The 12325-nt window shown below is 42.7% G+C and overlaps 1 protein-coding gene across 3 annotated transcripts in view; it reads right to left on the bottom strand.

Annotated features, from left to right (window-relative positions):
* The window catches only part of MASP1 (mannan binding lectin serine peptidase 1), a 65597-nt gene extending 54004 nt beyond the window's left edge, over positions 1-11593 (bottom strand). The window contains exons 1-2 of one of the 3 annotated variants that reach the window (XM_032338016.1): positions 11185-11593; positions 2848-3079 (exon numbers count right to left, since the gene is read on the bottom strand). In XM_032338016.1, coding sequence (XP_032193907.1) covers positions 2848-3079; positions 11185-11189 — 237 coding nt within the window. In that variant the 5' untranslated portion in view covers positions 11190-11593. Of the gene's footprint in view, positions 1-2847; positions 3091-11184 lie in introns of those variants that run through there. The other 2 variants (XM_032338034.1, XM_032338026.1) reach the window with 2 other exon arrangements.
* Between the last annotated feature and the right edge of the window lie 732 nt (positions 11594-12325).

Below are 12325 nucleotides of genomic sequence, written 5' to 3'. Positions count from 1 at the left end.
TTGCATAGATTGTTTGCCAGGGTCCTTAATTCAGTGTCAGAAGAGGTCTACATGTTCTATCATGGCCCTTGAAGAGTATCTTGTTGTTTGTTGTTGTTGTTGTTTTTCCATTATAAAATGCAGCTGATGTCAGCAACTTAATCTGTCTTGCAGGAAGTTCAGTTTGTTAGGGACAAAGGAGTGAGTTAAATCCTCTGTTGTGTGTTTATTATCTCTACAACGGAGTCTTAACAAGGTCAAGCTGGGCAGCTGAACAAGAGGAGAACTTGTGAGAAATGATTGCTAAGTGTATATGAATTGAAAGTCAATTCCTCAGGTGGATGAAGGGAGGGCGGATAATGAAAGTAAATTACTGTTACAGCTCAGAAAAAAAAGTCTGTAATGTCCATAGTCTTAAGGCCTCAGCTACTTGTAAAAGCAAATGTTTTCACTGAAAAAATCCTCAATGGTTGACATGTTAGAAAATAGAGAAGAAAGCAGTTAGAAAGTTCACATCTAGCATTGTTTAAATCTTGGAACTTACTGTCCTATTAAGCCAAGTTTGGTCATTTTACTTCTGGTTAAGTCCATTTTCTAATCCAAATATTTGAGAATGCCCCAGTTTTATGACCAGCATTAGTTGGGGGAATGGGCTGGAGGAGTCTGTTAACCTAATGGCCCCTACCCATAATGCATCTTTTCCTGGAGTCTGCCTCTGGCTGAGGCTGGATTATATTCTGGAAGACATAACTACCATGTTGTCAGAAATTTCACTTTATGATGATTGACACCTAGAGTCTCAGTGAATCCTACTTGTGGGAACCTTGTGACTCTGAGAAGTCAGCTCCATTTTTTTTTTTTTAAAGATTTTATTTATTTATTTGACAGAGAGAGATCACAAGTAGGCAGAGAGGCAGGCAGAGAGAGAGAGAGGAGGAAGCAGGCTCCCTGCTGAGCAGAGAGCCCGATGCGGGACTCGATCCCAGGACCCTGAGATCATGACCTGAGCCGAAGGCAGTGGCTTAACCCACTGAGCCACCCAGGTGCCCAGTCAGCTCCATTTTTAATGGATTCCTGAGAACTCTTAGTTAGTCTAGATGGCCACTCACAGCATCTCCTAAGCAACCAGCTCCCTTCTCCTCATTCTGTGTCTTTCAGTCTCTTGGTGTCCTTACTCTTTTCCATCTTACACAATGGCTACTTTTCTAGGTTCATCTCTCTTTGTAAGGGACCAGATCTTTTGTATCTTTAAATTCTCACAGTCCCCAGCCCAGGACATTCACAGAGGGCAGCATCCCACTGAGCAATGATTCTCAGATTAGGAGATTCTGTCCCTCTGAGGACATGGGCAACTTCTAGAGACATATTTGGTTGTCACAACTGGAGGGAGAGTGATATCGGTATCTAGTGAGGGGAAGGCAAGGATATTGCTAAAAATCCTATAATTCTCAAAACAACTTTCCTCAGCAAGGAATTACCTGGCTCAAAATATCAATAGTGCTGAAGCTAAGAAACTGTCATAGAGCACCAATTCGGGAAAGTTTTTAGTCACAGGAACCTGTTGTAAATGAGATTTTTGATGCAGACCCAATATATAAAATAAGCAATACCCAACACTTAAAATGAGTTTAAGCAGGATGGGGGTTCATAGTCCCACTTACTGTCCCCCTCCTCCCAACAATAGACTTATAAGCCCCTGCAGTACCCTGGGGCTCAGTGGAGGGCAACTTGAGAGCAGTTTGGTGTAGCCAGAAAAGCATGGGATTGCAAGTCAGAAGACATGGGCTTGGAAATTGACCCACCACTTGCTAGCTGTAGCTTCACTTTCTTGGGTTTGTTCCTTTGTCTATGAAGGATGACAGTAGTAGTACCTGTCTTACAGGATTGTTTTAAAGAGTGAATGAGATTACAAGTATAAAAGTACATTGTAAATTCACTACTTTGCTGTTGATCAAACATTCTGGTTAATACAAGGTTAACTCTTGTTGAATTACCGACTATGGAGAACAGAGACCACATTAACGCTAAAATATATATAAAATCTACTCGAGAGTGGTTTAATGAGAACTTTTCCAGAAAGCCACAGAGAGATTAGAAAGTAGGTTTTTAGGCCTCCACACCTTTTTGAGCCAGACACAGCCACAGTAAACTTGATCTCTCAGAAGCACTCCAACCTCTCTCAGCCCCCCTTTCAAAGACAGCTTCCCATCCATGGCATTGTTTGTGGGTTCTCTCTAAATTCCAGGGTATATTGCTTCAATGTTCTAATCATTTCCTGCTCCTTTTTCACATGGTTTTTACATCTACCTCTGATGGTGCCCCCCCAACCTTGCCCACACCCTTTGCAGAGAAAATCCAAACTCCTTAGCATCACATTCAAGACCCTTCAGAATCTCACCCCAGTCCAACCTTCTGATTTCACCTGCTACTGTGCACTGCTGCATACCCAGCCCTTCTCCAGCACTTGATCATTACTTATGGAAGTGGCAATGCTTTCTAATGTGTCTGATTTGGACATAATTATGGCTGTGCTTCAGTCTAGTTATGCTTACTCTGGAGTCTCTGCCCTTTTCTTTAGTGGAAACATTAAGGACATTGGGAACAGAAAGAAAAAGGGGGAGGTTGTGTTTGTCTGAGTTATACATTGCCAGCCACAATTTCTCTTCTAGTCCTTTCTAGGTCTACCACTCAGCCTGCACCTAGCATACCCCAACCTTCATTCATCAGGTTGTAACTTGGTGCATCTTCCTCACTGGACTGCTACCCTGGGAGGGTAAGCACAGTATCTAATTCATCTAGGCTTCTCTAACCCCCAGCAGATTCTCCAGTAGAGAACCTGGCTCAGTTAGGGAACATCAAGGGTCTCACCTTTACATAGTCATATTCACAAAGGTAGGAGGATTCCAAGTTGAAGTGCATGAAGTAAAGCTTGATCCGAAATCCCTCTGGGACAGTGATATTCCAAGTCACTTCTGAATCACTTGGATAGGAATCTGGATAGCCAGGTGACTGAATCTGGCCAAACATATTGTTAAGCTCCACGGTATGGGCTGAAGCTTTCAAGAAGGAGAAGCACAGAGCATGCCAGAGAAGGAGCCACCTGAAAGACATGAATGGATCTGCTTACTTTCATGGACATAGGTCCTCACCCCTTAACTAAGCAGCTAGGAGACCAAGCTGTTGGCGTATCTCTGCCACTGGCCTGCTGTTCTTACTTTTCTCCACCTGGAGCCTTGCTTATCCAGTTTATTCTACAGGTAGATGATGACTCCATGAATTCTACAGTTTCTTCCAACGGTGTTCTTCTGAAGATTTAATAAGTATTCAAGTCTCCTAGATAATCCCCTATTTGGGACTCTGACACATATTATTTTACTGTAAAGAATGTAAATTTCATAATTAGGTAAAAGTCGATATCCTTTCTTCAACTTGGGCTTCATTTAAGAATCACAAACACTTGGTTCAGTTTTATAAAAAATAAATAATAATGACATGGTAATGCTGGGATGAGACTTATACTCAATGATGAGATCTTGCATTCCTTAAACAGATGTAACAAAATCAGTCAAGGTATGCAAAATTTTGAACTAAGAAAGAATAAGCAAAACAAGTCCCCCCCACCTTGGTAAGTATTCTTATAAAAGGATCAGAAACCTACAATTTATTTCCAGCTTTAGGCATCAGAGATAATGGACTGTTAAAAGAATTGCATAAGCAAGGCGCAAGGAAAATTCAATAAAACTTAACGGAACACACCCAAAGTGGCGCAATAATGATTCAGATGTCCAAGGCTAGTCAGAACACTCATGGCCAACATGCACCACATCGGGCATCTTATAGATTGCTCCTCCTGCAAGACCCAATGACCTTGAACTCAAATACGCCAAACCTGGCCCATAAACTTCTTCCCTAAGTCCTATGTATTCTGTTTCCTATGCTTTGGAAATCCACTTTTTTCTCTCCAGTCTATGAATTTAAATGTTCTTAACTGGCCTACTGCTAGTGTATCCTAAGTAATCTTCCTTGTCCCCCACTTTACATCACTCAGCACTTTTCTGCTGAAGTTTATTTTCTGAAGCACACATGTGACCCTGCTGCTTCACTGTGCCTGCAGGATTAAGCATGTACTCCCAGGATGGCAGGTGAGCCCTTTTTGATTTAGCATTGATCTGCCTGTCCAGCCTCATCTCAGTTCCAGCTATGCCTTGGCATGTCATTCTGAAAGTAAGCCATGCCTGTCCTGCCTTGGTCCCCTTGCACATGCCTTACCCATTCTTCATCTGCTTGCCTTATTTATCCTCCACCATCCAGCTTAAGTCTTCCCATGTGATAAGTAACCTTTCCAGATTCCACAGCTCCCTGAATGTGCTTCCATTCTGCTTATCTCACACTGCACTGCTTTAGACACAGCCCCTGAAGTTAGATGTATTTGGGTTCAAATCCGCATTCTTCTACTTACTGGTTGTGAAATATTGGATAATAGTTTCTCTGAGGCCCAGTTTCCTTGTATGTCTAGAGGATATTATAATTTGTAACTGTAGGACTCACATGAGCATTAGAGATGATGTATATAAAGGATCTAGCCTATAGCCTGGTATATAATAGATGATGAATGAAATGAATAGATGAATGCATAGGTGAAAGAAAGTGGTACCAGAGCCTTATACAGCCTAAGTCCATGCTGGAAAATTATGCTAGCATTTTTTGACTCCAGTGGCTCCCTCTTATCCACCATTTTCTTTTCCATGGTTTCAGTTACCCATAGTCCGCCTTGGTCCAGAAGCAAGATGTTCCCCCTTCTGACATGTTTTCCAAAGGTCAGTAATAGCCTAATGCTGCATCACAGTGCTTATGTCACTCCCCTCACTTCATCTCATCACATAGGCATTTTATCATCTCAGTATCATCAGAAGAAGGGTGAGTGCAGTACAATTAAGATATTTTGGAAGGCAAAATCAGTGCACAGAAATCAGTTGCATTCCTATCCACTAACAGTGAGACAGAAGAAAGAGAAATTAAGGAGTCAATCCCATTTACAATTGCACCTAAAAACACAAGATACCTAGGAATAAACCTAGCCAAAGAGGGAAAGAATCTGTACTCAGAAAACTATAGAGCATTCATGAAAAAAATTGAGGAAGGCACAAAGAAATGGAAAAACGTTCCATGATCATGGGTTGGAAGAAAAAATATTGTTAAAATGTCATGCAGCCTAGAGAAATCTACATATTCAAAGCAATCCCTACCAGAATAACATCAACTTTTTTTTTACAGAACTGGAACAAATAATCCTAGAATGTATATGGAACCAGAAAAGACACCGAATAGCCAAAGGAATTTTGAAAAAAGAAAAACAAAGCTGGCGGCATCACAATTCCAGACTTCAGGCTCTATTACAAAGCTGTACTCATCAAGACAGTCTGGTACTGGCACAGAAAGAGACACATAGATCAATGGAACAGAGCAGAGAACCCAGAAACAGACGCTCAAATGTATGGTCAACCAATCTTCGACAAAGCAATAAAGAATATCCAGTGGAAAAAAGACAAGTCTCTTCAACAAACGGTGTTGGGAAAATTGGACAGCCATATGCAGAAGAATGAAACTGGGCCATTTCCTTATACCATACACAAAAATAGACTCAAAATGGATGAAAGACCTAAATGTGAGACAGGAATCCATCAAAATCCTTGAGGAGAACACAGGCAGCAACCTCTTTGACCTCAGCCGCAGTAACTTCTTCCTAGAAACATTGTCAAAGGCAAGGAAAGCAAGGGCAAAATGAACTATTAGAACTTCATCAAGATCAAAAGTTTTTGTACAGCAAAGGAAACAGTCAACAAAACCAAAAGATAACCGACAGAATGGGAGAAGATATTTGTTTTTTGTTGTTGTTGTTGTTGTTGTTTTGTTTTTTAAAGATTTTATTTATTTATTTGACAGAGAGAGAGAGAGAGATCACAAGTAGGCAGAGAGGCAGGCAGAGAGAGAGGGGGAAGCAGGCTCCCTGCTGAGCAGAGAGCCCGATGCAGGGCTCAATCCCAGGACCCTGAGATCCTGACCTGAGCTGAAGGCAGCGGCTTAATCCACTGAGCCACCCAGGCGCCCTGGGAGAAGATATTTGTAAGTGACTTATCAGATAAAGGGCTAGTATCCAAAATCTATAAAGAACTTGTCAAACTCAACACCCAAAGAACAAATAATCTAATCAAGAAATGGGCAGAAGACATGAACAGACATTTCTCCAAAGAAGACATATAAATGGCCAACAGACACATGAAAAAATACTCATCATCACTCGGCATCAGGGAAATCAAAACCACAATGAGATACCACCACACACCGGTCAGAACAGCTAAAAGTAACAAGTCAGGAAAGGACAGAAGTTGGCGAGGATTCGTGAAAGGGGGAACTATCTTACAGTGTTGGTGGGAGTGCACGCTGGTGCAGCCATGCCAGAAAACAGTATGGAGGTTCCTCAAAAAGTTGAAAATAGAGATACCCTATGACCCAGCGATTGCTGGTCAGGTATTTACCCTAAAGATACAAATGTACACCCCAATGTTTATAGCAGCAATGTCCACAATAGCCAAACTACAGAAAGATCCCAGCTGTCCATGGACGGATGAATGGATAAAGAAAATGTGGTCTATACATACAATGGAATATTACCCAGCCGTCAAAAGTGAAATCTTGCCATTTACAACGATGTGGATGGAACTAGAGGTTATGATGTTAAGCAAAATAAGCCAGTCAGAGAAAGACAATTATCATATGGTCTCACTGATACATGGGATTTAAGAAACAAAACAGAGGATCATAAGAGAAGAGAGGAAAAAATAAAATAAGGTGAAACCAGAGAGAGAGGGAGACAAACCATAAGAGTCTCTTAATCACAGGAAACAAACTGAGGGTTGCTGGAGGGGAGGGGATGGAAGGATGGGGTAACTGGATGATGGACTTTAAGGAGGGCATGTGATGTAATGAGCCCTGGGTATTATAGAAGACTGATGAGCCACAGGTCTGTACCTCTGAAACCAATAATATATTACATGTTAATTAATTGAATTTAAATTTAAAAATGTTTAAAAAAAAGATATTTTTTGAAACCGACCCATTCACATAATTTTATTGCAGTATATTGTTATCATTGTTCTATTTTTATTATTAGTTACTATTGTTAATCTCTTACTGCACCTAATTAATGAATTAAACTTGACCATAGGTATGTATGTATGTATGTATGTATGTATGTATATATGTATCTATAGGGTTCCCTGCTATCTGTGGTTTCAGGGGTCCTCTGAGGGTCTTGGAACCTATCCTCCCTGGATGAACAGGGACTACTATAATGGCTACACTTTGCTAAGCAGGAAGTTATCTCTCCCTAAATCTCCCTCTCCAGCACAGAGATGCATATATGTGTATATATGCACACACATGAATTTTTGAACATGTAACCCATCAAGTTAACTATAAATGTAGATTATCTAGCTGTCTCATATGGTATTTCCATGAAAGATAAAGAGGTAAGTGCAAAAAGGCCTAGAAGGATATCACCAGTGTATTAACAGTGGCTATCTCTGAAGTGGGAATGTGAATATCTTAACTTTAATTTTTGTGTATATGTGATGTGCTATTTGTCAAGAAGGAATTTATACTGTTTTTTCAATAAAAAGGAAATAATACAGTCATTTAATTTTTTTCCACTGTACCTGCAATAGGAACCTGTGAGATTTTGACTGAGGAAACAAAATGTCTTAATCCAATTGCCAGGGTCAATATTTTTTTTTAAAACCAATCTTGGAGGGAGGGCCTCCAAGACAGAGAGAAGGGAAGCCATAGGTTAAGCTCTCCTGTGAGCTCCCAGGAAAGCAGAATCTAGAAACCCTGTCTTTCAGGGGCAGACAGCCTCAATTTCAAGTAAGGAAAGGTACGAATGTTGCCAGGTGTGGGAGTTCTGGTTCAGTTCTGCCTGGGGAGGGGAGAGCCCTAGCCTTGGGTCAGAAGAGCTAGTTTCAAGTTCAGCCTTTGACTTTATTTACCTGACCCCTCTTGGGGAAGCCACGTAAGGTCTCAGTGTCCTCATCTGGTAAGCGGTGAAAATAATGACTCGCTACAGGGCTACTATCAGAGTAAAGGTGGATTGGAAAGTTCTTTGTTAACAGCCCAGCCCTCAGCAAACATTAGTTATAATTATGCCATCATGCTGCTTCCCGAAAAGCAGAGGTTAGGAAAGAACTTTGGCTCCCAAGCTGGACTTCATTGCAATAGCGACAACCAGATTATGCAAAGCTGAAAGGTCAACTTTCTCCGTGCCTACTTTTTCCAGACCACATGGAGGAGACTCCGAGCCTCCTAATGCTGGTCTTGTCAGGGGCTGGCTGCCCTTAGCAACCTCATTCAGTCCCAAAGGCCCACATGTGGTAGGTAATGGGCCAGTGTGGGAACAAGCTTTCTGTTCTATTTTGCTTGCTTCGCCAAACAGTTTCAAACATATGAAACAAATATCTTCTTGTACATAGTGGGCTCGAGCCTATGCCTGCTTGCTTTAGGAGCTGCCAGTCGAAGAATGTAAGTGGCAGCTTTTGTTTAAACCCTCTGGATGTTTCTTGTTTCCTCTACAGCAGGCAGGGGCTGTGGAATTCCTGACACCTGCTACCTATTCTCGAGCTAATCAAAAAGTTTAGCTACATTTGCTTGACATGTCAAACAATCCCTAAAGCTGGGATTGGATAGGCCCTCTGCAGGAGCAGACTATGTGGAGTGCACAAAATGCCCCCGTGTGTCAATGACTGTGGAAGAAGTAGCACTTTGTATCCTCTGCTCTCCCTCTCCTCCCTTCCCTCCCTCCCTCCCTCCAACCTACACGACACACCAAGACTGTTTGTGAGTAGGAGAGTCGAAAGCGACTGTGTAGATCCCTTGGACAATGCCCTTATTTGACAGATGATGAAAAGGATATCCCAAGTAGTGACATGTCATGCCCAACACCATATGGTGAATTAGCTTCAACAGAAGAAGGGAGTAACAAAAGCTAACAGAGGAAGCTGCTGGGTCCATGCCCATATCATGTCTAGGCATTGGGCCAAAGCAATTAATCCTGTGAAAAATAATTAAAAAACTCATGGCTTTATGTAGAAATTAAAAAAAAAAGATACTAATAACAAAGCCCCTCTCCAACAAATTCTAGTTTAATTGGTCTGGAGTGAGGTCTGGTCATTGGCACTTGTGAAAGCATCACAGATGATCCTAATGTATGGCTAGAATCAGGAGCTATTGGTATAGGATTATACACTTGGTTGAGAGTCTGGTGGAATGTGTGTAGTAGAAAAAAATCCTGGACTCGGAGTCTGAAGACTCAAGTTTGAGGCAGAGCCTTTTCAAGATCATCTGCGTGGCTTTGGACAAGTTGCTTAACGGCTTTTATCCTCACTTCTCTGTAAATCCTTACTTCATCTAAAATCTACGGCCAAAAAAGAGAGGCCTTTAAAAGTACTCTACAAACTCTGACGTGTTGTGTCCCTGTGAGGCAAGTCTCTTTTGAGACTTCTAGTGGGGCATTTCTCCACTGACCGGTTTGCTAGTGGACTGAATTCTATTCAGCTAATATTTATTGAAACCCTAATAGGAAACAGACATTATGCTAGGTACTGGACATACTAAGGTGAACGAGAGATAGATCCTCTACTTAAGTTAGTCGATAGGGATCTGAACAGTAAACTATTTTGAAGATGAAGAGAGATGTAGCTCCCAAGAACAGGGATAACACAAAGAAGAGGATGCTCATTCTGGGGGTGCTGGCCAGGGAAGAGGAGATGATGTTTGAGCTGTGGCTTGAAAAATCGGGTCCTTGAGGTGGAAAATAAGGTGTGTGTGTCGGGGGGAGCTGTTCTGTGCTAAGGAGTAAATGAGCAGAAAGACACAGGGCTGTTCATCAGCCTGTACATTGGTATGGCTGGGCCCTGGGCTGGTGGGGATAAGATTCTGCTCTCCTCAGATCAGTTGAACTGTCACTCAATGTAGACGGGCATAAATCCTATCTCTTTCAGGAGAAAGGAAAATGAAGTTAGATGGCAGGCTTCATGTTACAACGGATTTTTAAAAAACAGATCAAATTAACCTTAGAGACCTGATTATGTTTCTGAACCACAGGTGATCTGAGCTCAAAGAGTTAACACAGTCCGAAGCCCCCCATTGGCCCCAGACCAGAAAAGTTGCTAGGTGACTTTGCAGAAGAGAAACAAATAGAAGCCTTTTTCCAACTGAGAAGAAAGAGGTGCTGAGTCTTAACACGTCAGCAGGGTGTTTTTCTTTTACCTTCTTCTTCTTCTTCATTTTTTTTTATTTTTGGTATTTTTAACACCATTAACACTTAAAAATAGTAAAAATAATTATAGTGGTTGCGTTTTGAGACTTGCAGAGGAAAACGTAGAAGGAATGCCTGGTGAGGAGGATCAAGTAACTCTAAATATGGGCTGAGGAATAGGAAATGTTGAAGAGTTTAAAAACAATTAGAATTTAAAGTCCTGGATTTAGAACGCCAAAGGCTTTTTTTTTTTTTTTTTTTTTTAAATTTGTGGTATCCCTTTAAGAGCCATTTGGTACAATTCATAGCCTGATTCATGTCACCAGCTGCCTCTGATTTCAGTGAGAAATGCAGAAATTTATAGGGAACTGTAAAATGGGGACAGGTTTTTCGTTTTCTAAATTGAGGTTTTAACTGGCAAACTTCTGAAGGTTTGAGAAACCGCAGAGCTGAGCTGTGGGAAGCTGATTTCTTTTCCGGTCCGAACAAATAAACACACAAACACATACCTAACTCACAAAGTGTTGGAAGAGATAAACCAATGCTCTTTGCAGGGAAGGAAAACAAAAAATCAGCCTTGAGGGCAACAGGAGGAAAGTCACATTTGCCAGCAGACAGCACCCAACACTGGCAGAGGGAGAAACTGAGCCCTGGCAGCGTGGGGCAGGATTTGCACAAAGTCTCCTATTTGGAGCTGCTTGTCTCCGCAGTCCCAGGGCAGCGCCCAGCCCACATTCCCCTTCTCAAAGCCCCAGGGATTGATGAGAAGCCCCTGCCACACCCGCAGGACAGGCAGGTGAGTCTGCCTGGAGACAAGGTCAAACCTTCCTAGGCTACTTGACACCTTGTTCCCGAAAGGGCCCCCCTCCCATGTCCACTCCTGCGCTGGCACTTACCTCATTTTTCTGCCTGGGGTGCTCCTGGCTGCCTGGCTTCAGTCCCCTCGGCCTGACTTTCCTGGGAGCTTGTCCCCGGTGTGGTGTCAGCGATGCCTTATCTTTGTTCTGAGGTCCCTGTGTGTCTCTGGAATTGGCTGGCATTCTTCATTCAGGTCACGCCTTCCCCTGCCTGCAACAGATCCCCTCTCCCCCTCTCTCCCTCTGCCTCTTCCTCTCTCTCCCTCCCTCCCTCTTCTCTCTCCTCTTTCCCTCTCTCACCCTCCTCTCTCTCCCTCTCTCTCTCCTCTGACTTGCTCTTACACACACTCATAGGAACCTGACAGAGCAGAATCTGTCTTCCTCCTGAAAAGATCTGCTCCTCCAGTTCCTTCCTTTATCCTGTGTGGCTGGCTCCAGCTCTTGAGAGAAAACTGAGAGAGAGGCTCGGAAAGGTGTTTGTATCTCTGTGTGTGTGTGTGTGTACGTGTGTGTGTGTGTGTGTGCATGTTTGTGAGAGAGAACATGTCTGTGTGAGTCTGTGAATGTGTGTGTGACTCTGTATGAGTAAATGTGTGAATGGGTATGAGTGAGTTTGTGTGAATGTGAGTGAATGCATATGAGTGTGTGTGTTAATGTGTATTAGTGAATGTATGAGTAAATGTGTGTGACTGTATGGAGTGTGTGTGTGTGTGTTTTGTGTGTGTGTGTGTGTGTGTGTGAGGGTGGAGAGGGACAAAGTCTAATTTCTCTTTAGTCTCCCTTGCCAGATGGCTATAGTTTCCTGCTCTTCCTTAGGACACTGGCAAAAAGACACCAATGAAGCAGAAACAACCAGCTAAGAAGGCAATTCTGACATCTACACTAGGAAAGGAAAAAAGGTCCAAATCCCAAAGCCACAGTCAGCCTGCAAACAGTGACAGATTTTCCTGTGAACAGAGCCGTTGGCCAGGAATGTGAGGGAGCCCCAAGTCCTGCAGTTGGCTAGTGGTTCTTCTCCACTTAAAAGCAATACTTGTTCTGTTAACCATCACAGGGCACACAACCAACCCAGCCCAGTGAGGGTCCATCTCTTCAGGAGAGCCCGCACCCCCTGGGCAGAGAAGACGCGGGACTGTATACACATCTGCACCCTGAGATTGTGGAGAAATGCAGCGCCAGA

Source organism: Mustela erminea, chromosome 1 (genome assembly GCF_009829155.1).
Source record: "Mustela erminea isolate mMusErm1 chromosome 1, mMusErm1.Pri, whole genome shotgun sequence".
Taxonomy (NCBI): domain Eukaryota; kingdom Metazoa; phylum Chordata; class Mammalia; order Carnivora; family Mustelidae; genus Mustela; species Mustela erminea.
Note: the sequence above shows the minus strand (reverse complement) of the source record. Positions and strands in the feature narration are given on the sequence as shown.